Below are 25,962 nucleotides of genomic sequence, written 5' to 3' on the forward strand. Positions count from 1 at the left end.
TCAGAAGCAATGCAGACATGTTGTATTCCCACCCTTTACCTTGTACCAATGTGTGCATATTTGGTTCAAATGAAGTTTCCTGAGCTTCAGCATTTATGGCATCACTGCAACTGCCTTTTTTTAAGAAACAGTTTTATTTTGGAGGGCTTTTCTGAAGTGAAATAGTACATGAGTTCTCTTCTCCAAGGAGCAAAAGTAAAATAGACCAAAATCTGCACTTCATGATTTGGTTCAGATATCATCAGAATTGTATCTGTTGAAATCTATTATAGTAGCTACATTTCATGAGGTCAGCTGCAGTTTTACTCATCTGTGCAATGTACACCTGTTCTAAAACTAATTAAGTACATGAACAGGTTTGTGGCTTTTTGGCTGAATTTATGTAGGGGGAAAGAACTCAACCCACACACACACATACACAAATTCAGTAACTGTAGTAATGATCCAAAGTAAACAAAAATCCCTCTAGATGTAAAGGTAATCTCTTCAGCACTCCTTTTGACAGCACACAAGTTGCTGTTCCAAGTTGTTATCACAAGTGTGAAAGTATTTTCTGCTTAGGGGGAAAGCTTTCTGGGCAGATAGAAATCAGATGTCAGCAACATGCTGAATACATGGACATAAGGTAATCTGTTACTCTTGTGTTAGTTTGAAAACAGAAAGTAACAGTTCAGAAGTTTATGTACTTTTATGAAGTCAGTGTGAATAAAAAGTAGGTTAGCAGGCTTATTTTTTCTTGTTCTTTAAACAGCTGGTTTTGTCTCAGTGCCTTTCAGACTTTCAAGCAATTTCCACATCTTCCTCCACTGCCAAGGATTCCTCTTTGTCCAGACTCTGATGAAGGATCCAAAGACCTTCAGAATCCATAATTGTGGCTTATGTGCAAAATCCAAAGGGGTTTGTTCTGTCATCAACCCTCAAAGAATCTGATCCAAAATGTGCTTCCTTACAGTTATCACTTGTACCTGCTCTATGGAAACCCTGGTAACAATTCTACATCACATTGGAAGTAAATAGGCAAAATAAGGGCTTTGCCACTTTCAATGGCTTGTTGTTTATCTGGGGTTATCTTCCCAAAGAAGTACCAGGTCTTTCAATGAAAAGCCAGTACAGACCATTTTGTGATATACAATCTGTAACTCCTTAAAAAACTCTTTAGAAGACTTAGGCTGCATTGACAAGTTGTCTGCTGTTGTTCCACTATTAGGTAGTGTATTGCTACTTCCAGTGAGTTCCAAGTCTCATCATTGTTTGTACTGCAGACAATATGATACTGATTTTCTTATGCTTCCTGCTTGTTATGAACTCCAGTTCATTCATGAGCTTGTTTCTACAGCAATTACTTCAGAGTGGATTGTTTACATACGAAAGAAATGAAAAATATAATAATATTTGTGATCTTAGCTCTCTTTAGTCTTTGGAAGGAGTGTTTCGTGTTACTCCTAATTTTAGAAATTAAAGGAAGGATTCTTTTGATTTCTCTGTTTAGGTAAATGGCAGAAGCTTCCACAATGCCCAAGGTAAGACAACACTGCTGTAGTCCCTCTGTTATTTTGGAGCCATTAAAACCATGTAAAATGTGTAGCTGGGGTAATAACACAGTTAATGCCTAAGCAGCCACAGTTCTCATCACCTACAATGTAGGTTTTTTTTAAAAAAGAAGGCTCAGAGCAAAGTGGTGCAGAACTTCATTTTCTCTTGTCCTGAATGGAATACATTAAAAAATACTCTTTTTTAAGCTTAATGACATAAATATTCTAGGTATGTTATCCAAGGCTGTTTCCTGAACTTTCTTTCAGATGCTTACTTTCAGATGATATTGGCCAGTGCCTAATAATATTTTCTCCCATGGCCAAGGCACTCAACCTAATCTGATACAGACAGCTTTTTTTGAGAAAAAAAAAACAACCAACGACAAAAAAAAACAAACCTTACAAGTGAACTGCTTATCAGAGCTTTTGTGGATCTTGCATTACTTAGTAGTAATTCTTTTGACACCATACACTTAAATATTCACTGCACTAATAATTTCTCTGCTTACCCTGGAAGGTCTTCAAGAAAGAACAAAAATAACCAGCTTGTGGTTCTAGCACAGGCAGGAAGAATTTAATTTTACCTCTTCACATAAATACTCAACTATTTCTCATCCAATGTTGTGTAAATATATCCCAAGGTTAAAGACAAGGAGAGCTTGCTAAATGTATCAAGCTTGCTATTATAGTACAAGAATTTAACTTTATTTTCATGTACAGTTTCAGAATATATAGAGCACATAAAATGGTATATTATAAAGGCATATCAGGTAGACAGAATATCCTAAAATATGTTTGTCCTGTTAAAACTATTTGAAACCGTTTTGGCATTTGGTTTTTTGTGTGCACAACATTCCCATCTCTTCTGTTTTGTGGGGCATCATGCAAGTGCTGCTGGTTGTACACCCTAGTGTGTGAGCTTTTCACTTTTAAGTAAAGGGAGAGTCTTTTACTGTGAAATGAAGTTGTGTGATCATTTACCTCTTCCTTTTATATATTTCCTCTCTATATCGCATGAGCATTATCAATGCAAGAAACTGAAGAAGCATCTCTTCAAGTCAGAGGCACAACAGCTTAACTTACAATTTTACAGGACTATATTCTAAAATAGTTTTAATCCATAGCTGCCTAAGAATCTTCCTTATTATTTCCTGCTTGAATGAAACTAGCAAAATGTCTAGCTAATTGTCTACTCTCAACCTTCAACTGCTTAAGACAAATTCTGCTTGCTAGCAAAATTCAGGCTTTGAATCCAAAATGTATTCAGCAAACTGCAGAAACACTTTTTTAAAAAGTAGGGTAATCATTCTTGAAATTCAGAGCATTCCCACTAAAAAAAACCATGACAAAATACTAGCATCACTAGAGTAGTAAGAACGCATTTTGCTCCAACTGATTGTGGATTTTACTATTATTATTACTTTTAATGTGTTGTCCTGGTAACAGCTCTAATTTCTTTAGAGTCTTGTTGGGCTTTCTTTGCTCACAAAAGTAGTACATGCATAAGCATTTTAGAATGTTCAAGGAATGGACATGGAACTGTATCACTGATGACTCAGTTTGGAGACAGGTCCTATACAGTTATGCCCCTGAAAAAATGAGTCAGACCATCAGCTGATGCATAATGCAGTAACTATTGCCTTTAGTAGAGCTACACTACTTTTTAATAAATTTGTTCTACATCCATTATAAAACCTCATTCAGAACCTATTTACTTCTCTGTTGCTAGTGTACTGGGCCATCTGTAGTGAACAGACTGAAATAACTGAAATGAACACATGGTTAGTGCTTTTGCAAAGTCCAATCTGTATTTAAGCATCAAAGCTGTGACTAACCAGGAAAAGCCACTTCATTCACCCTCCACACTGATAACCCAACTCCAAAAACTGGCATCAGTCAAAGCCATTATTAAACTGCTGAGCTGTTAAGCCTGGTATTACAGTACAGATTTATCTCACGAAATTATTGAAAAATAAAAATCACCAAGTCATTTTATCTTGAAAAAATATCCTGGAATTCATAAGCGTAGTAATTGCACTCTGATTTATTTAGTTAGGAGTGTTTAGTTTAAGAACAATCCACAAAGGAAATCAGAATGGGTCTTTTTAAAGGCCAATTTCCTAATGGACAGACTCAAGGAATACTTTTTAAAATTTTATCTATTAGCCAGGAAATCACTATATAATAAAAAGTCCTATGTAATAAACATGTTGAGTTTGGCTGCACAACCCTAAATTTGGCATTACTTGAACTCTTAATTTTCTCAGAAATGTGCAGATGTCAGCAAGGTAATGTTTTTTTTCCCTTTTATTCCTGCAGGGAAGTGCTGCAGTTTCTTACTGCTCAGGCTACACCAATCCCAAGTTGTGCAGTGAATTTGCAGGTAAATTTTCCCACCAAAGGCTCTGTATGCTTAAATGTGAAAGACAATCAAAAGAATCGTTTGCTGGAGTACAAAAAGGAGTTGTTTACTTTTGCAAAGCAAGTGGTTTTAATAAAAACTTGATGACACTTACTGCACATTATAAATAGCAGAACACTGGTCCTCTGCCAGAACAGACACACCAAGTGCAGCTTTGGGCTTTTATAATAGTTCGCTTTTTCACTGTGAGCTAAGCCTCATTTTTTACTCCTCCTATATTTATCCCATCCCAAAGGGATACATCTGCTCCAGGAATACAATTAGCACATTGCTTACAAATCAGTTTGCATAGTTCAGTAACAAACTTTTAATGTCTAGTAAAGGGGAAACCACTCATGATGATGAAATATGTAAAAGAAACAACTTGGCTCTGTCCTGTTCAGCCCCCTGACCGGTAGGCGACTGCATTCCATTAAACCTGCCATTTTTTCTATCTGTTTTGTATCAAGAACACAGTACATTTTTAGAGAAACAACACCTTTACTACAAAACCACGTAAATGATTATATACAAAATGGTTACTGGAATTTGGTTTTGTACTGTAGCGACAGAAATAACTAGCTGCTGACATTTATTTACGCTTCCTTAATACTAGGTACATAGCACCACTGATCAGAGTAAAGGCAAATGCAATCCAGGCTAAGACAAAGGAATAGCCATATTGGCCTTCAGAAACTTCAAAGCTATATTCCATGCTCTTGTGTAGTTCTTCATGTCTATCTGTATAAATGGAAGCTGCAATCATAACACACAGACCTGGAGAAGGAAGAAAATAATAAACTTTAGTATCTTAAAATATTATCAATATGCATAATAGCTAATTACCACTGTCTGTCTTCTGTCAGCTGCTTCCACTAATGCAGTTTTTGCAGCGAATCATTTTCCATTCTCATACTAAACCGGGACCATTTCAGGAACCAGTTTCTTCAGCATTGCTTAAATCTGAAGTGCTATGGTGTATTTATGAAATTTGCAGTGAAAACAAAATTATTCTGTCATCTGGATAACCTTAAAACTAACAAAAAATTAAGGCTGTACCTGCCTGTAGTAATTATAGATTTATTTAATTTGTACAAGCAGTTCAGAATCTCATATTCTTTCCCTTCAAAGTTTAAATTACTTTATTCTGGGCAGAGATGTTATCCATACATTAACTGCCTAAATAGTACAGAATGGAGCAGTTCATTGTTCAAACAAATATGAAGGATAAACTGACCTCAAAAGCCCCAGATTTCTCATGCAGCTCATTCTTTTTGAAACCCTCTCCCCCTTCCCTTTCCTACTTCCATGTAAACATTAATGTCAGAAGTGTTGAAAAACCACTCACACGACAGGAGCTGGATGATAGAGGTTAACACAAATCTTTCTCCTTGCTTTAGACGGAAGAGTTGAAGAATGAAAACCAGAAATGCCACACAACAGAAAATAGTAGATAGGATCATGGCAGCCTGAACAGCCTGAATTGATTGATATTCTGCAAAAATAAAAGTGTCCTTGATTAAAAATACAGTTTCTTCTGCAATGTGTAGAGGGGCAGAGCTTTGTTCTATAAGCAGAGTTCAGCAGATTGCTGTATGTACCTGCTTTGTGTAACTTTCCTGTGATACCCTGCTAAGCTAAGCTACAGCACCTCCCCTCCAGCATAGCAACACTGCAGGTAGTAGGTCTGTGAGCAGCAGGCATTACTTGAGCTACTCATAATCTAGCTGGATACCTAATTTCAATGAAGACATAATAATACAGACATCAAATGCAAATTCTTTCAATTCCTGTTAGCTTAGATCTGCCTGTGCATAATGGATCATCTCACTGCAGCATAGATATACTCTAAACCAACTGGATGACTGGAAAGGAAAGTAGCTTTATGGATATATGACTCTCCAAAGCAACTACCTCTTCAATATACATAAAGTTGGGTTGGGTTTGGTTGTTCAATATACATAATATACTTAATATTGTTTAATATACATAAAGTTGGGTTTGGGTTTGGGTTTTTTTTTGTGAGGTGAGATGTTAGGCTGTGCTAAGTTCTCTTTCTTAAAACTTCAGCTTGTTTTCTGACTTTCTTGCACTTTTTTTCCCATCCCTGTACACAGCCACTAGTCTTAGATTCTTCTTCAGAAGTTAAAAGTTCAGTTCTGAGGCAAATTCTATCACTTCATCCACGCTTTCAGATCACTTCACTAGTTTTATCTGCTCTATTTTTTTAAGAATGCTTTAGCACTTGCTTTGTGTGTTCACTCTCTTGCATTGGGCTTTCAAGTGCAGCTGACAGTTCCCTCTTTTCCTCTTAAAAAAAGCTGTTGGAACAGTTTGCTTTTCCAAAATGGAAAGCCAGTGTTAAAAGTATTTTAGAAGAACTGAGTAGTTACAGCATGCAGATTTTTGAAAAAATACAACATTGCCCCTGTGAATTTCACAATGATTTTACCAGATCTCTTGCTAAAGGAACTCAGATACATGCATGGAGAGATACCTCTGAACTGATCAGTGATAGCTATGCAGACGCTATTATTTGTGAAACACATTCTCCAGACGTCTGTAGAAAAATTTTCTCCTACCCACCAGGCCTGAAAAATAAAAGCAAAGAGTTAATATAGGAGAAAACAAACAAATTCCACAGCTGTCCAAGTGTCTCTTGGTAATTAACCAATTTCTAACAAAATTTGAGCTCTATTTGCATTTTGGGATAAAGAGTATAGTATTATTCACATGTAATTTTCATTTTCATAGATGGCAATTGTGAACACCCTTGAGCACAAGGGATTTTCCACTGTTCAGGAAGAAATTTTGGATAGTCAGTGATTGCTTAGTCCTTAAGATACCTACACACAATCTGCTTTGTTCATCTAGACCCTGCTGGGGCAGCACAACTCTTTAAAGGCACAGCTTTTTTAATTCAGGGGAAACAGCAGGGTATACATCAATGAAACAGAAAGCCCTTATGAGTTTGTGAGTTCCTGACACTGAACTGAACTCATTCCAAGTTAATGTGCTGTGCTGTCAATGTGCACATGCACACTGTGGCATTTGAGTGGAAGTGGCTAGCAAAAATTTAAGATCCTCCTGTGGTATTTCTGGTTTGATTTTTTAATATTTAATACAAAATTCTACTGAATAGATTTTGAATAGCAACTGAATAGATTTTTATGACAACGGGGGAAATGCTGCAAGCACTCCACACAAGTGGAATTTCCTCAGGAAACCCATTCCCATTCTGACAGCTACCCAGGCCTTTGTTTTGACTAGAGTTGAAAAAATATGATTTTTAAATATGACTCCTGGTAGCATCTGCTGCTTAAATAGACATACAAGAAACCTCACAGCTTATTGTGCAGCTTTGCAAACAAAACTGAAAAAATCTATAATATATCATGATAGTAGGCATATATGTAGTAGTAACACTTTTTTAAGAAAAAGCATGACTTTTTCAAGGTACTGTTCATTTAGATTTTGCAGTCCAAGTTCAATATATTATTTTTCAGCTCTGAGCACTACATAATTCTTTCAGTTATTTTCATTACTACAAAAGGTCTTTGAAGATGATAAAATCTAACAGGTGGTTACACAGATTAAGCTTGCTTAAAAGTAGCCTGTGAGACAAAGCAGAGTGCATCGAGCCTTATTTGTATAATAATTTTATTTGGATGGAGCAGGTCTGAACTAAGAATCCATGGTCTAACTTTCTAAATATTCAAAGGAGTAGGGTAAGACAGCATGCTTTACTGTTCAATTCATTACCTACTTCAATGGAATAAATCAGCTGGCTGACAGACAGATAAAATCTGAGTTTGTACAATTTTGCAATAAAAAGTTGTGGGTAACAGATTGTTCCACTTGGAGCACAGTCTTGGAAAAAACTGTGGGATTCAACCCAGCTTCACTTGAGTACAGTAGTATATTTTCAGCAGACAGTTTTTTCTAATCCTAAAAGCCTGTGCACACACTGAACCTATTAGAGAAAGACAGAAAGACAGACTCCAAGGCACAGTTAAGAGTACCAATCAGGATAGTGGGCAGTTTTAGAAAGGAATATTTAATTAAGAGCTAGATGTAAATAATGGAAAGTAAATTCTTTCTGGTCAAAAAAAAGAAAGGGGAATTTTTCAAAAGAGTGCAACATAATTTATTCTAAACCTTTTTGCTGAAACTGCTTTACTGAATGGAAACAGATACATTCATGGGTCTCTTTCATAATTTAATTTGGCATCTTAGACAACTCCCTCTGAGGCAAAGCATATCTTGACTGAAATGATCCCCACACACTAATCATGAGCTATTTACTACATGCGCTTGATACGAAAGGACACTATCCCCTCCCCTTTCACTCATATAGCTGAACCAAACCACATTCCTCTACCCTGCAAGCTTGCAAATGTATTTCCTGGCCAAGTATCTCATAGGGGAGATTAGCTGCATGTGGTCTTATAACACTTGTATGGCATGTTACTTGTACAGTCTTAGTCATGTACACCAGCAATCTGTCAAGGCAGTTCTTGTCACAAAAAGGTATAAGCAGACCAGTGTCCCAAACAAAGTTACATGCTTTCAACAAGCAACTCGAAGACAAGAATTTTTATGAAGCAAAGAAACACTTGTGTGTTTGAGAGGAAAAGATAAGCAATGACACTTACATTGTCAATAGTCGAGATGAACAGCAGTGCTGCTGAGGTTATGTGAAACACGATAATGAAAGCCAGAAGAATCAACATCCTTGATCTGTGGATGCTTCAGTCTGAGATAAATCTGTTTTAAAAAAGAGCATACATGAACAGTCTTGAAAAGCTTTCAACTAATCAACATGTCATCACGTTATTTCACTGTGGCCTTGAGCAGTCAAGGTCAGTGTGAGTGTATGTCAGAGCGCGGTGTTAGTCAGGAATATTGTGTGCAGTTTGAGTCCGTGGAACACGCTCTTTCACCAGATAAAAGATTTCACTTAATCAGACCTCACATCAGCATAACTGCTTTCTGTTTGCTACACGTGACATGTAACTAGCATCACTGGCACTACAATGAATCACAATTTGAAATGAAGCCAAGAGGTGCATTTTGCAACCTGCCAGTCTCATGGTTGCAGTGAGTAAACACACAGACAATGTTACTTTCTGTGGGCTCTTCCAGCCAGGATATAAAACACACCTTCATTTTGACTTACAGAGAAGTACTTTTCAGATTACAGCCTCATTTGCATGTGAGGCTAGAATTTCCACTAGCTAAAGTAAGGTCTTGTTACAATCAGGCTTTCAAAGTAGAAAGAAACGCATATTTCAAAAGGATGTTTGTAGAACAAAATTAAGTGCATCAAGAACTACCTTCTAGATTTGGTAACAACCATGTTGTACCTTAGGTCTCACACAGGTTGTCCTTTGTTCATATAGTTACAAGTTTTATTGATTGATGTATGACTTAAGGCGAACATTTTCTGCAGTATAGTGGTCTTACTGGTAGGGTTGAATAAACCCGTTAGTAATCCAGTTAGTTATGCTCAGTCATTAAATACTCTCTTAGTCTACCTATGAACTTCATACTTTAGGTAATCCATTTATTACCATGTTATATCTCAAATGAAAAAAAAAAAATCATATGTACAAAGGAATCACAAACTTTATTTGCCGGAATCCCGAGGAAATATGTAGGTACATAGAAAATAGGTTAGGAAAACTACTGTTATTAATACATAGAAATGTACAATTGCTGAGTAAATTTATTATCTTTTTCTTCTTTTTGTAAAAAAATGCTTGCCAATTAATATATGCTATATTCTATAGGGAATCTGCAGTCTTGTGGATATTCCCATTGCATTTAATATGCACCATGCTGAGGCACTGTCTGCATGTTATCGGTTGTTGGTACATTAACCCATGTTTCCCCACTTTGCTTTGGACTTCTCTTATGTCAAATCACCCCATTCATGTAACACAGCAAATATCCAGAAGAATAGGCAGTTAAGGGCTTTTTTTAAGAGTTCCTTGATTTTTTTCATGTCTAACCCTCTCTCCCCTACTGCCATTTTCTAGAACCACGAACCACATAGAGAATTTACCAAATAAAAGGACTATGTTGACAGCATTTTTAAAAAAGTTCCACTGCCATTTTCATCAGGCCAAAACACAACTGTTCTGCAAAACTTAAACAAAATGGTACCAGATGGCATATGAACATAGTGAATAGAAACTAGAAATTCCAGACTAATCCTCTATGTGTACACCACAGCAGAGCATTTCACTACAATGCAGCGTTAAAACTACCACAAAGCCAAACAGTATTAAAGTGCCTTTGAGAAAATTAACATTGATCGGATAACTTTATATCTAACTGGATATAAATTCCACATCTAACTGGAATGACTCCATGGGAAAGCATTAAGTCAAATCCTAAAATAAGGAAAGAAGCTACTCAGGATTTTATTCCTTCCTATTCCCCACTGTTAAAACTTTGTCTTCTCAGCCACAACAAAGAAGTGCTGATCTCCTCCAAAGAGCCAATACTGCTGTATGACTCAAGATTCTCTGCATCTACTTCTGCTTCTAGAAATGTAATTGACGGCTCTCTACTGAGCCTTTCTTGAATGAAAGGAAGGACGAAGGAAAGGAAGATATTTTGTGGTTTTGTATAATGCCACATCAAAATATTTTCATTGTAAAATGTACCAGCATTCACACAGCATTCTCTTGTCTTGTGGTTAGGTTTTTTTCTGACTTTCATTTGTTGCACAGATGGTATCTAAGGAGTCATCGGCCATATAAGGAAAGAGAATCAAATTGTACTCTGTATTATTTTAAGAATAACAGTACAATTTCATCTTATTAGACAAACCATCATAAAGTAAGAGAGACAAAAAAATGTAAGTTAATTAAAACCAATCTTGCAAAATCAAGACTTGTCAGCACAGAAAAATCCACTTAATCTTCAATCAAATGAATGTTTTTGGTTTACTGCTTTAAGCCATAAACAGACTTTCAAACAGGATGGATAAACATGTATGGGTGATGAGGAGAAGACATTTTATGTTTTACCCAAATAAAGCCAAGATTGAATGAGAGCTTTTTGATTTGTATTTACAAAAAAATAAGGGACAGTAAGAACAGTTTGATATGTCTGTTCTGAAGAACCTTCATAATGGCCATTTTTGATACTTCCTCCTGACTTGCTGGCAATGGCTCATTTCATCAGCTGCTACAACTTCTGTGCACCCAGTGCTTCAGCCATACACAGACAGAGGAACTGTGACAGAAAGGAAGGAGACAGACTAATTCCAAGTAATTACTACCAGGAAAAGACAGTAACTATTACCCTATCTGTCATGCCTTAGCAAGGGTCCCAGAAGTGCATCTGTGGGCTTGCCTAGCAACTTTCTCTTCCTGTGAAGACCAAGGAGTGTCTCTGGTTCATCACAACCTGTGCAAGGAGTAACGAGGGGAGGGAGGTCTTCCAGCTAGGCTTGATGTGATCTGTGCACTGGAAGAAAGAGCAGCTCCCTTCTTCTAAGATGCTGCCAGCAACAATGCAGAAGCTCCTACATTCATCTCAAGGCAGAAATTCAGAGCTTAATCTTTCAGGGGGGACCAGTCCTCGTAATGCTGGAATTTGAAGATTATTTTGGAGACTCAAGATCCTTCCAATATCTCAGCAAGCTCTGCTTTCCATGATCCTCTGAGGACAGCCTGCCTGGGTATCTGTCATCAGGCAGTTCATTTCCTCTCTCCAGGAGCATGGGCAGGACACAGTTATTTCTTCTCACAGAGAGTTTCTATTTGCAATAATGTTCAAAATTCTTACTTTATTTTTTTTACTTTTTATTTCTTATTTTATTTATTACTAACCAAACATTTTGGTAACATCCTATTCTGCATAATAGCTGTAGTCCCCTTTTTTTTTTCCAACATTAACTGTTTCTCAGGGACTCCCTTCAGGCTCACAATTAGTCCTGATTCTTTTAGCAGCAGCTGAAATCCCTGCTGAAGCTTGCCACATCAACAGCATGCCACCTGGCACTGCCTTTGCCTCACTCTTTCAAAATGGAGGGTACCTGCAAGAACAAGCAAGCTAGCACTACTGCTTAACCTAACTATTCTGAACTAATTCTGCTTAATAGAACAACCAGCAATTAAAATCCTATGGCACCTCACATTTCATTTATGCATGAAAAACTATTGCTTTTAAGGCATTGTTAATAAGAACAGAAAATATGTTTTAAAATCACCTACATTTACGACTGTAGCACTTTGTATTATTGCACTGTACAGCAATCTGCAAACAACTATGCTAAGAAGATGCACAGAAATTACCAGATTCTTCAAGTAGAACTTTGGCATCAATTTGTGATGTGATAGGGAATTCCATGGTATTCTTTTTGCTCTTTTGCATTTTTATTATCACTACGAATAAATGCAGCTAAGAAAAGTCTTCTTGCTCTTGCTGAACCATTGTTCAGTTCTTTTGTTTCAGTCTCCTGATGACAGGTAAGCATATTTGTGTCGATCAAAATAAGCTGCTTGGGGATAGTCACATTTTACTTTCTATCATTTGAAGGAACATACACTATGTAAGTGCACTGCCTTTAGGCAAGGACAAAGACTGAGATGATGCAAGATACTGTTCATCACTCCCCAGAGTTGTTTGAATTCTTTTAATATTTTTTACACACACACAAAAAGCTTTTTTGAACACATTATAGTCTTTCAATAGACACAATGGAGCCACTCTTCTCAGAAGTACATGATGAAAAAGACCAGAGGCAACAATCACAAGTTACAACAAGGAATATTCCAATTGTGAAAAATTTATTAATTATATTCAATGAGCATGATTAAGCATTGGAACAGGGCCCAAGAGGCTATGGGATCTCCATTCTTGGACATCTTCATACCTCGGCTGAAGAAAGGGCCAGAGCATCCTCAACTAATTCCCTGCTTGGAGCAGGAATCTGAACTGAAGACCTCCAGAGGACCCTCCTAGCTCTGCTCTCTTGTCAACCTGTAGCTATTTCAGGAACCTTCCTGCACTAATCTCCAGCAAAGCCCTGGCATAAAATTTGACTTAGCTCATCACATGTGACGTTGAAAACAGATTTTAGAGCTACAGAAAGAATTACACTGGATGTCAACCCTAATTCTTCAATTGCAAGCCTCACCATTAATTCCACTGTACAAAGTCAGTTGTAAGGCAGAATGTGTAGGTACAGCTGAGTTGAAGTACATACAGTCACTGAATCCAGGACCTACAGAACACATCCAGATTTCCTGTGGTAATAGGAAAAGGTTTTCCACAGCTGCTGTTAAGTTGCAGGACACTTACACAAAACACACTGAAAACAGAAAGCCAGGTATAATAACAACAAAGAGTCTTACAATTAGTGCAGAAGAACTATTTCTGATTAATACTCCAGTGCTGTCTTACTTTGCACAGGGAGGATAAATGCAGCAGTCATACTTATCTTTAATACTTTCAGTAATGCAGACTATTGGAAGCAGGAATTTACACTTTGGTTATGAGACCGTGATGTACTTTACAAGAAGTGGCTGAGAAGAGCCTCTGTGATAACCTTCTAGACATGCAGAAGCAAGATTAGAAAGCATGACAACCAAAGAACTGCACAGTTAAAAGAAGTATCCAGTCCAGGGTTCCCAACATTTCTGTACTGCAGTCAGCAAACACGTTATACAACTGGATTGCCTCCCTCAAATTACACACACCCACCCTCAAAGAAGCCTCAGTTTATCTTTAAGATAAAGTTTATCTTTAATGTCCAGCAGTACAAAGAAAACATGTCTATTTGATTTTTTTCTGCTGTTTAGTGCTACAAACAGGCAAAAAGGAAAACTCTGTCTTTGACAGTTGTTAGCAGAAGGTTTATCTCTACTTTCCAGGCCAGATGTCATCTCCACAGCCCATGATTTTCTTCCCATGCAGCTCAGTTCTGCTGCCAGGCTATTTCTCATGTTTGTGCATACTTGATTATTGCAACCAGAGAAACACGTACACAGTACAGTATGTTTATCCTCTGCTCATTTGCATTCAGAAGGATAAAGCTTATCCTACAACATTGTCTGCTGCCCTCACTTCCCAAGATCAAAGTCCTTTTTTTCTATTATCTTCGTCTCAGTCCATGTATGAAGAAAATCTCAACAAGGACAAGGTGTATACTGCTAGAAACACAGTAAAAACACTGCAAACAGTTCCTGCTCTGTACAGACCCAGGTTGAAGGTGTGCAGACTGCTCCTCACCCACATTTGGTCTGCTGGAGAGACACACCCAAAAGAAGGCGTAGAGGATCCTGCTCAACAAGTTACCTTAACTGCAGCTTTCTGCACTGAGATTTTTATTGCAACTAGAACAGCAGGTCTTTGGGGTGTCCATAAGGATTTGATTCAGCTGAACTTTCTTAAGGTCACTGGTATAAAACTGAATAAAAGCAAGCTGTCTTAACTATCAATTCTTCTACTCCTCAGTCTATAATTAAGTCTGCATATGTCAAGATAGAATAAAAAAGCTTGTATACTGGTGGCATGAGAAGTCTGTCATCTTGTGATGCATCATAAGATGTTTGGATTTACATAATAATCACTTCATTTTGCTCAGCACACTTGTGCCACATCTCATGGTGCCTCATGACAGAGAACCCAGGAGTTGGCTTATGTTTTGCCTGTACCGTTGTCTCTAAAATTACATAAAATTCCAGAAAACAAAGTGATACTGCTAACTTCTTCTTTTTTCTTTTTTTCTTTTTTTCTTTTTTTTTTTTTTTATCTAACTGTGCATGAAGGGTTCCTTTTTCTTGTGTGATTCTCAGAACTGGAACAAAAAATGAAGTAAATTCAGGCAGCAGCTTCTTCCAAACTAGCAAAAGCCTTGAGGATTTCATGTCATAACTAAATCTCAAACAACATAAAGGAGAAGAACATCAGGAAATTTAACACCAAGGGAATAATTACACCAGTTGAAACAACTTGCTCCTATTTCATTATTCCTTCTGCCTGAGTTAATTTAGCAGTTGGGAACACCAACATTACAAGATATAATTTACTGAGTGATATTCCTTAAAATGAGGCAGAAAATACCCTAACTCTTACACTGCCTTTCTACACTTTTCCCTTTTAGTGTTCTCCGAGCTATGGCTCTGACCCTATTCACAGTCTTTGGTGTCTATGCATTAATCCATCATTAGAATAATATCCATTGGATTACTTGTCTGTCATTTTTTGTTGCTGCAGGGTTAACCTGGCCACATGCCCAAGCTGCAAGGCTGTCCTGATATATGTGCCCAGCTCTGTACTCAGTGTCTCTGTGCACACACCCCACGTCACTAGCTGTGACACATTTGGATCACTCTATTGGGAAAGGGGAAGACTGGAAAGGATAAGCACACCCTTGCACCTTTCTTCCTTTCTTATTTTTTCTTGTATCATCAATGCATACTGGAAAATAAAGTACAATTAAAGCAATCTAGTTCTATTTTAGATTATGACATGGGAGCCTTACTTTAAGAAACCAGCACTTAAATAGGACAGGAGGGATAACCTTTAAGCTGACATTGCACAGAGACTTATAAACTGCATGCAAAGTTTTTTCTTCCTAAAAAATGTATTTACAGTCCTCTGGTGCATGAAGTGAGATGCTAGTGTTTAAGCTTACATATGTACTACACAGAAATCGAATTTTCCCTTTTATTAAAGTCTTATTTTCAAGTGTAATGCAGCAATTAAAAACATAGGCCTATCAACAGACATGGAAGTCACTGTATTTGTGCTCACACGTTCTCTGTTTTCAGGAAACTGACCATATTGTGGAACTGGACCCCAGATGACCTATTCTTCATGTTCAGGTATAGATTCAAATTCTGACCTGTTTTCATGCTCAGGTATTACAGAGCTAACAGTCAATACAGAAACAATATGTTCTCTTTCAACCAGTGATTTCTTTAGCCAGCTTGAACACCCTTGAGAAGTACTGGTTGATTCTGACCAGACCCCTACAATATTGAACAGGAACCCAGAAGTGAACTGCAAAATAGACATAACAGTATACACAGCAAACAGCCTCTTACACATTTTTTTCCTGGTATGAAGCTAAGCATGAAAAAAACTGTATACTCTTCAACAAGTAATATTTCAAGCCCTTGCTTGACAGCAGGCTTGGAATCAAGATGATTAAGTGTCCCTTCACCCCCCTTCAGCACAGACACAATCAGCTCTTTTTGCTTACAAGCAACCAGTTAATTGAGTTCCCACTCAAGCACGTAGCTTTGTGCTACCCATTTCATGTGGTAGGAAGAGAGTTTCTCACTTACACTTCCAGTTGCTTTTCAAAGTCCTTCATCACAAAGCAAGGAAATCAGAAGGAAATGAAACAATGGTGCCTGCATACAAGCACTGTGTGAAGGCAAAAAAGAAATCAATACAGCAAAAATTAATTAACGGTATTTACTAGAGCCTTATTTGAATTACATTGATGCCTTTATAACACAGCTGCAGGAAATGACAGTATGATCATTCTGCCAGACCTAGATCTGTTGGTGCCCTTGCAGAAGGCTCTGCTAAGCCTCAGCAACCTCCAGCATGATTAAAGCAGTTTGCTTGATGTATTTTGGTAGTGAAATACAGGGACTTGGAGACAAACTGGCAAGATATGGTGTGACCTAGTTTTTATCCAGCTTCTTTCAGAAACTCTTGCCCTGCAACCAAAGCTCTGAGGTCTGCTTTTTATGTGCACCAAGATTAATATCAATGTGCATCTACAGCTTAATGAAGCTTTTTGTTTCTATGACAGTTGGGTGTTAGTCCATTCTGCTGGCACTGCCTGAACAATAGTAAACTTAAAATGAATCAGCTCATGTTCTTGGTCCACCTATTGCATGTGTCAGGGGATACTGAAGCATCCTTTCACCAACACTAATCTTAGCTCCTCCTCAGGTATTCTACCTAGTTACAAGAAGTAGAACAGACTGTGCTTATAGGTAGGCCTGACAGATCTTCCCTGGACTTCCTCCATTCCTTTTCACCCTGTCCTCCTCATTAGATCTATATTATTAAGCCAGAACTCCAAGGTCTGGGAAATTATAGCCCTGCTACCCCATACCTTTCCAAAAAAAAAACCTGAGAAAAAAAATTCAGCAAAAATGCAAAATGCCAGTTTTGAGGACTCAGACCTAAAGAAGCTGATGTTTCTAATTTCTTAGAAATGCTTTTAATAAAGTCTTGACCTAGGGATGTCAGCATTGCTGCTACTTCTGTAACACTGTTTGTGTCATTTATTTTAAAAGCCAGATTGGACTGGGTTTAGACTTGCCCAGCCACTCCTTTCACTAAGGCTCAGCTGTCTGCACTGCAGAGGGAGCTCACCCTGCCATGAAGCCTTTGTGGCACACTGAGCAAAAGAAAACAGGCAGGACCTATGGCAAAACACAACCACAATGCCCTGTTGCAGGGTGGGGAAGTGGCACTTACAGGGAAATTGGGCCTTGTGACATCTTCTTACCTGAAAATCCTAAAGAACAGCCTCAAGCTTAAAAGATTCAAGATAGGTGTATTCAAATACTCCAGCAAAACCTGGAAGAGAAGTGTAACAGCCACTATATGCTGAGAAAGACAGTTTACCAGGTACAGAAGCCAGTTACCTATACCAACAGACCCTTTACTACAGGCATATTTGAATAATCATCTTTAAGCTTTCGTCCTTTTAAAACTGCTCCTTGTCCTAGTTTGGGCCACAATAGAGTGAATTTTCTGTCTTGTAATTTTGCTTTCAGCTGTCTTTGGTAAGTAGCTGAAAGACAATGTTTGTCTTTAGAAGTAAACTTTTAGATATCCTTGTTTTCCAGTAAAGCATCTTCCTGGTAAGAGCACTTTTATGGTAGGTAAAATTCATCACACATTTAACCTGTTCTGCCTCTGCTTTTAAATCCCAACACAACCCAGAGTGGTGGAAGGTAGGCTACCTCATTACTAAGTAAGCACTGAAAGAGTTACAGTTCCCCTCTAATTTCCTCCACAGTCACTGTGCCCTCCACTGTGTCTGCCCTTCCCCCTTGAGTTCATACTGAGTCACATGCTTTTGGAAAAATAACAAAACCTGGTCTTTACCCAAAGATACCCCATGGAAGCAATCTGTTTAAGAGAGTAGTTCTCAGATGGCACATATTACTTGAGAAGATTCAGCACTAATTTGAAAGAAGGAACTGCTTGTATACTGTGGCTTCGGTTTTCTTACAAAACATGAATGTACTCTCTCAGCTTTCACAGATGCATCTGCAAAACATGATACACGATGTTTGTAACTCAAAGTATGTATTTGTAGAGCTTAATTGTACAATTATAAACTTAAAAAAAAAAAAAAAGGAAAAAGTACACATAATTTCAGGCGTTCAATGCATCCTTTTCGTTCACCCTGTTTGCTCTAAGTTGTGTGCCAGATACCACTTCAGTGTAACAAAGCTGTGGTATACATTAAAACTTTCTTAACAATCAAGCTGGTCTAAAGGTACTAAAAGCTTGTTTTCCTAAGCAAAACAAGACAAGAACTTCTCGTTCTGACTTGCTCATTTCCCAAAGATGAAGACAGACTAGGGATATACTAGCTTGCAGGTCAAGACAAACACATTGAAGCAAGAACTACTTAACCTAAAGATTAAAATAAATGGCTATAGATCAGGTGTGAGCACATTTAGGATGGAAATTATAACCCTTAGAGCTGTACAGTTCTGGAACAACCTTACAACATCACCATAGCAGGGTAAGAAAATACAGTTCTGCCTCCACAAAAAAACAGAGGTTATGTGATCTGGTGATCATGCTAGAAGGGGAGCCGACCCACTTCACCTCAGAGGTACCTCCAGTTCTGCACTCCTGTGAAGGTTATCCCAACAATTTTTTTTGAGGTCTGCATGTTTTGCAACATGCCTTTGAATGATACCCATGTCCTTGGCACTCTGCTGAATTCTCTTGTCTTTCAAAGGCTTCAGGTAATGCTGGAATCAAAGCCGACTATTGATCTGGACAGTGGAGTAACACCAGTGCCACTGACTGACAACACACAACCAGCTTTAAGGAAGAATTTGTGTCTGAGGTACTAAAACCAGAAAGAGCGAGCAAGACCTGTCCTGTCTCCCTTGCCTGAAGGCAACCTCAAACACTCCCAACACTAAGGAGCAGTGGTCAGGAACACCAGAGCTCTCTGCAGCCCACTGACACAGCCCTGACTCTGACCAGGGAAATCAGACACCCGCTTCAGAGAGCTGGTGCAGTGGCACAGGGTGTACCAATGAGCTATTCAAGCTATGAGAAGCCTCCTGGAAACCTGATTCTGAAGCAAATAACTGCAATGAGGTGTGGCCTGGCCTCACCCCTGCTCAGTCACTGCGTGGCCACGTTTTGGTGTCGAGGTTGTTCCCGTTCGGTATCTTGTCAGGGCAGGGTGGGACAGACCAATTATAATACTGGACCTTTTCATCAGTTTGAGAGATTAAATGTGTCCTCAGTTTGCTTCAATGAAAAGAAAAAAACAAACCACACACCTGCAACATTAACTTTAGACATTAATGTAGTTCTAAGAGTAAATCTCAGCCCCTGTGCTCTACTGACTACAGACTGCTGCTTATTCAGAGATTATGCCAGATATGACAGAACAGCTCGAGTGATTTATGTTGTTCCAACAAACAAACTAACCAACAAAGGCAGAAAAGGTCTGTCTTTCCAGATTGAATCAATGTGTTTAATTCAGTAGAAACGAAAGCTGAAACTGTTTTAACTTTGGCAGATCCCAAAGCAATCAAATGCATTACATTCATTGTAAAATTTTCAAACTGCTTGCTTTGATTTGGCTTTGACTTGCACTGTATTGAGAAATTTTGATTGTTTCAGAGTTTACACATCATCTATCAAGAGTGTGAAAACACATCTCTAATGACAGTACAACAGTTGGCAAGAATACAAAAAAAGCAAATTTTTCCACAACTACTATTTTGTTACATAGCAATACTGTAAGAAGGATCCAGTCTGTATGATTGGATTTAATACTCAGCCTACCATCAGAATGTCATTTTTACACTCTGATTTGTAATTGGGGCAGTTAAAATACGATTTAAAAGTTGCCATGTGAACTTTATCGTATCAGGTAGAAGGATTTCTAACGTTTGTTTCGTTGGACAGCTGAGTGTCCTGTTTGCACTGCTCTGCACTCTGCTGCTGTATGGAAACCAAGACCAGTCACCTCCTGTCACTACCTGTGACACCTTGGCTCTGCCACAAGGCTCCACTTAACCAGGCTGGCTGTCCATACAGTGCTCAGGTCACTGCAGAGCTACATTTCTTCATAGTGGCCACAGTGCCAGGTAAAGACCCCATCAAGCATGTTGGTAGTTGATAAAATAGGTAGTCTCAGCCTGCTCTCTTCAGCTTTACATTAGACTCTTCTTGCGGTCTCTATATGGTGATTTGCTTTTGCATCTTAATTAGGGGGCTTGTTTTGTTTCTTCTGTGGATTGAGATCCATAAGCCTGGAAGACCATCAGCATATACAACTCAACATGGATATCTGGGGGCTTCAGAAGGTCACTCTCTGCCTGGAAGGTGGACATAATTTTGATGCATTTCAGGACAATTAATACCACACCTGATGGAGCATTCATACTGCCCACCTAGTCTGACTGCAGCCTGTGCAATTCCAAGCACAGAGTAATGTTGAAGAATCACTGAGGCAAACTATAAATATATATCCTATAGCCATCTCTCTAAGGGTTGTTTGAGTCAGTTCACTTTCTGCCTCACCTACAGACTCCTGTGAACATCTCTCTACACAGCCAGAGGGTTGTATTTTAAGGTCACACCCAAATTATGAGGCTTCACTTGGCATGCACATACCATCATTAAACCTGCCCATGAAACTTCATAGGCAAAATAAAAAAGCATAATTACATTTTCCCTGTTCAGTGAAGAAAAAATAATTCCTTTGATGGATGAATTCAGACCATCAGGCTTTCTTTTGAATCCCACCCAGCAAGATCTATTTTCTAAAAATTAAGAAGCTTCTCTTCCTGATGAAGTTATGAGCATCACGTGACATATTAGGAAATATTTTATAAAATCATCTTCTCCCTAAAACAGTAAAGCTTTCAACAAAAATAGAAAAGACTGAGACCTCACCACAAAGATCACTCATTTGCTTTGAGCATTCAAAAAACAAACCCTAACAAACACTGAACAGCTCCATGAATGGCATTCCTTAGTGCTCTGCTTGTTTCCCCTGCTTTCCCTCTGAGACCAATGTGATTTCAATAAAAGCTGTGCATTCCTTTCTACTTTCACATTTGGCTGTGCTGAAGTACTGCATGGATTTTGTATAAAGTGTTTAGCACACTTCAGAGCAAATCTCTTTCTTATTAGTTCCTGTACAACACAGTGCCTCGTTCTGATGGGTCTTTTTCCAACAGGAATGGGTCAGTAGGACCTGGAAAGTGCATCTTCTCCCAGCTGGCAATATACAAGATCTCGTCCCCAGAGACCATCTTATCTCTTTAATTAAACACATTCTTGTACTGATTTATGTGGTGGTGTCATGTCTTACATGATGCTCAAGATACAAATAGAATGGGAATGTAAGAAGACAACCAAATGCACAAACTACTGGGGTGAAAGGGAAGAGTTTCCTTGTGCTGTCATCCACCTTGTTTTTAAATGGACAGGGAAAGCACATTACAAAAGAAGGAGACTACAACTAATATACTTAGCAAAAGTGAAGAAAGATCTTGCTCCTTTAAATATCCATATGGTATTCTAACATTCTAAAAATTCTTCTAATCATTGTAGGAATGTTAAACCTCAGATGGGAAATGACCTTGAGACAAGACAGTAAAAGAAAAGGGATGCAAATGGAAGTAAGAGGAAGACAGAAGACAACATGAAGCGAGAGATGCTAATAAACTAATGAGTGAAGAGTTCATTAACTCAAAGTGGGGGTAAAATGAAGGCAGATATGGTAATTTCTTTTAAACAATGTTGGCCAGAAACAACAACTATAGCATGTAAGAACTGAGACAGAACCCTTGTCAAAGGGAATCACGTTGCAATAGCCTTCAATCCTGATCTCCTCAGTCTGCTTAACAACTTCCTTTATTAACAAGGCTTTATATCATGTTAATACAAGAATTAAACACACTGTTTTTTCCTCACTGGCATAATCAACACTGTTTGGGTGCTTACGATAGAAGTCTTTCCAGAGACCACAAATAAAGAACACACCACTAGTAGTATCTTGTCTACTGATGGTATGTTGTTTTATTTTCAATTAGATTAAGAGATCATCTTCCTTTCCAGATGATCTTACTAACAAGAAACTGACTACCTCCTAAGACTTTTAGTGCTATCACTGTATTTCACCTTGAGTTAATGTTGATGTCTATCCGCAGGATAACTCCTGATCTCCTGGCTGGGCAGTTGACCTAGTAATACTGATAAAATCTGTACACATGTTTAATCAGCATGGAGGATGAATCTTCCCCCAGGTATCCCAGTGGTCTAAACTACAAATTTATTCTACAAGTTCACAAAGGGATGCAAGATTTTTTTCTTTCAGTGTCTGTGAAGCAAAGGTCAGGTTTTTATATCTTACACTGAATAAACTCACATTAGTTTCTCGTAAATGTTTCCATGCCTACTTTGATTCTACCTGCTGTGGTAAGTACCTATAGCCCAGCTACCTTTTTTTAAGGATATTAGCCAACCATAGATGTTTACTTCCAAAGTTTGTAAAGAAAACTCTAAGCATCTCTACTGTGTATTTCACAGCTATTCAGCGGGTTTCCTCATAGCCCTCCACCAAATCAGAAGATAGTTCTGAGGTGCTCAACTGCAATTATTACTGATAATTTACATATTATTCTGAGGTGCTGGGAAAATAACTTTCTGCAGCATATGAACAAAGTATTTCTGCCAAGAAATTAAGGGAGGGACAGAACCACAGGCTTCTTGGTAGCCACGTTCTCTGAGTAGGAGCAAGCCCTGGGTATGCCTCTTAAGGAACAGCAGGGCACAATTCTTCCTAGAGATGTCCAAACAAGGACCTGACCTCTAAAATTCAATACTCAGTATTGAAGTAACCCATCTTACCAAAAGCTGCCTCTCTGGTATTTGGCACATAACCTTCTGGGTATAAGCTGGACATCACATGTAGAAGACAAACACCATTAAGAAAGACAAAGTGGGTTACTAAAACCGTAGTTTGACTCAAGTGGAAAAACGTTTAACCTAAAATCTGTGCAGCGTGACATATAAGTGTATTTCCTTCCACTAGGGGGGGTAAGCTGCCAAAAACAATTCAGCGTTATTGCAGCACACGTAAACTCCACTTAACTAAAACTTAACTTTAAAAAAAAAAAAAAAAAAAGGAAAAAAAGAAGCTACCCTGTGGAGACAACGAGCTTTCTGCTGGTTTGGCCCTGCCTCTGACTCATTTGAGCGCCCAGCTCTCCCGCCCTGTCCCGCTCTCCCGATGCCGAGCGCAGTGCCCGGGGCGAGGGAGCGGGGCGGCGGCTGCTGCCCCGGAGCGAGCCCGCCAGCAGCGAGCCAGACCGTGCCGAAATGAAGTTTGTTTAGTAGTAAGTAAAACCCTGGATTTTTATTACACACAGGCCCCCCTCCCTTTTTCTGTTTTGCTTTTTGCACTTTGGGCCTCCCCTCGCTGGCAGAGCCCCCATCCCCCCCAAATCCTCCGCGGCGGCCCCGAGCCCGGCCCCCACCCCGCTCACTCCCGGCCCCCCGCCCGTCCCAAGCTACTCACAGCAGCGGGGCCGGACAGACTCCGCGGGCTGCGACCGTCTGGCGGCGGTGGCGGCAGCTGCCTCCCGCCCGCCCTCCTGCAGAAATGATGTCAGAAAAGAACGGGGTGTGGAAAGAAAATAATTTTCAAAAGTGCCCCTCCGCCGCCTGCGAAGGCAGAGGAGCGTGTGTGTGCGAGCGTGCGTGCGCGGAGAAGGAGGGAGGGATAGGGAGAGCACGGGAGAAACTTTTCCCCGCCCGTTTCCCCTCGGGGCGGGCGGGCATCCATGAGCGCCGCCGCCCGGCCCTACCCGGGGGCAATCGGTCCCTGCGCCTAGGGCTGGTCCCGTGAGCGCTGGGTTGCGGCGCCTGGGCAGGGAGGGCTGAGCCCCGTCCGTACGGGATGCTCTAGACGGGCTCCTGTCCCGCTCCCCGGTCGGCCCTCGGTCTCGGCTGAGGCGGGAGCGGGCCTCGCGCTGGCCCTGTCAGGAGTGACCGCTCCGTGCCCGGCGGCGAAGCGTATGAGGCGGCGGGGGCTCGTCCCGCTTCAGCACAGCCTTCCCAGAGAGCCGCCGAAGTGCCCCTCAGCCGTCTGGCAGCCTCCAGTCACCGAGGCGGCGGAGCGAGGGCTTTCCCGGGGAGAACAGGGGGAAGCCGTCTGTGGGGAAGGGAGCCTCGGTTCCCAGCATAGGGACCTTGTCACGGCACTGCAGGCTTGGAGAGGCCCGGCGGAAGGACGGCGGCTGCCTGTGCCGCGCGGGCAGGGGGTGGTTGAGGAAAAAGGCGCCATTTCGAGCCAGCGGTGCCGCCCGCCGCCCTCCTGCCGCCGGGTGACAGCGCCCGCCGCGGGCGACAGCGCGGCGGGGCTCGACGGGCTGCGGGGGAGCGATGGGTTCCTCCGCTCCCAGTGGGCCGGTGTGAAGGGCCCCGGGCACCGGCAGCGCCGCTGAGGGACGAGCCCGGGATCGCCTCGAGCAGAGCCATGTTCAGGCAGAACCTTCCCGGCGGGGAGCGTCGCGCCGGGAAGCGGCTCACGGGAGTCTTTTTCGTCGAGGAGAAAAACTTGCGTGTGGAAAGCTGAGGAAATATATGTTCATAAAAGCCATCTAGGGACAGCTCAGGTGAGCCCCAGGAGTAACTGATCGCGCCTCACTAATCTCTCTTCTGAAGAGATTCACTACTAGCAAAGGTCAGGAATAAGCTGTGTCCATTTTCTGCTTGGTTTCTACAAAATAAATGGCGAAAGAGATAAAATAATGACCATTGCCAACTCGTTGATACTGCTTACTCCCACCCACAAACAGAATGAAAACTATAATTCAGCTTTTTCATTGCCTTGCAGGTTTTAGTGCTGGTACAGCCTCTTTGCTTGCTCAGAGGGCCGAAAGGTCTCACCTGCTGTTCAGGGTTGGTGCTTATCCTGCGTAATGTTGTGAGGAAAGCTGGCTGTCCTGGGGTGAATGTCAGGCTGGTTTACATTTCCTTTTCTGTCCTACCTTCCGTTACAGTTCTGCAGAAGTTAGTGTTAATATTTGGTGTGAGTGTTACCTAAAAAATCAACTAGACCATGACTCTGGATTCAGACCATGCGTGAAAGTTTATGGACAGTGTTTCCTAATCCCAGAGGTTACCTGTTCTGTAGGAACTTTAGTGAATTCCTGCAACATTATCCCTATTCCTAAAATCTTAACGCAGATAGCAACTATTATGTTGAGCAAAATGTGTTGGTTACTACTCAAAAACTAGTAGCATGACCTTACTTCATTGCACCTTCATTTGCTCTGAAGTGAGCATTAGTGGCACATACAGCTGTTAGGAATCTCATGTTACTGAAAAGTGAAATTACAGACAGACTGTGAAAGAGTTGCTTTAGCAATTCCACAGTCTAAGCAATTCCACCAAACACTACAAGCAATTCAGCCACAGTAAATGGTTCTTGTTGGCATGATGATCCCTTTTAAAATGTCATTTTCACTCTGATACTAGATTTAGCTCTGCAACAAGTACCAAAAGTGAAAAAATTTGTGTTCATAGATCTTCAGAATCATACACAAGAATGTTTAGTGCTGTAAACAGCCCCCCACTGCTCACTAAAACTTCTGTATGTTCATATATTCCAGGTTTCTGGGTAAGAGGGACTGACAAAGACCTCTAGTGGCTGTTTCCTTTGTACCTCACCTATTTTCTGGCAATTGCCTTGTGACTGGACTGGAAAGTGGATCTCAGGGGAATTTCTCATAGCCTTGGGGCTGACAG

At 40.1% G+C, this 25,962-nt stretch overlaps 1 protein-coding gene across 3 annotated transcripts; it reads right to left on the bottom strand.

Annotated features, from left to right (window-relative positions):
- Window positions 1-4,414: 4,414 nt before the first annotated feature.
- Window positions 4,415-24,039, bottom strand: EMP2 (epithelial membrane protein 2). 3 transcript variants are annotated; one of them, XM_030459577.1, is made up of 7 exons: window positions 23,729-24,039; window positions 16,248-16,329; window positions 10,608-10,680; window positions 8,589-8,700; window positions 6,431-6,524; window positions 5,282-5,428; window positions 4,415-4,710 (listed from the first exon to the last, which is right to left on the bottom strand). In XM_030459577.1, exons 4-7 carry the CDS (start codon window positions 8,664-8,666, stop codon window positions 4,526-4,528), a joined length of 504 nt encoding a protein of 167 aa, XP_030315437.1. In that variant the 5' UTR covers window positions 8,667-8,700; window positions 10,608-10,680; window positions 16,248-16,329; window positions 23,729-24,039; the 3' UTR covers window positions 4,415-4,525. The 3 variants fall into 3 exon arrangements, with proteins under 3 accessions (XP_030315437.1, XP_030315436.1, XP_030315435.1); XM_030459576.1 differs by lacking the exon at window positions 16,248-16,329; XM_030459575.1 differs by lacking the exons at window positions 10,608-10,680; window positions 16,248-16,329 and having other exon boundaries at window positions 23,729-24,034.
- Window positions 24,040-25,962: the final 1,923 nt, after the last annotated feature.

This window comes from Calypte anna, chromosome 14, assembly GCF_003957555.1.
Source record: "Calypte anna isolate BGI_N300 chromosome 14, bCalAnn1_v1.p, whole genome shotgun sequence".
NCBI classification, from domain to species: Eukaryota; Metazoa; Chordata; class Aves; order Apodiformes; family Trochilidae; genus Calypte; species Calypte anna.

Coding starts and splice junctions, on each gene's coding strand:
- EMP2 (XM_030459576.1), bottom strand. CDS start 8,666: ATGTTGATTCTTCTGGCTTTCATTATCGTGTTTCACATAACCTCAGCA. Junction 5,429..6,430: donor TATCACTGATCAGTTCAGAG/GTATCTCTCCAT, acceptor TTATTTTTGCAG/AATATCAATCAATTCAGGCT. Junction 4,711..5,281: donor TATCATCCAGCTCCTGTCGT/GTGAGTGGTTTT, acceptor TTCCTTCTCCAG/GTCTGTGTGTTATGATTGCA.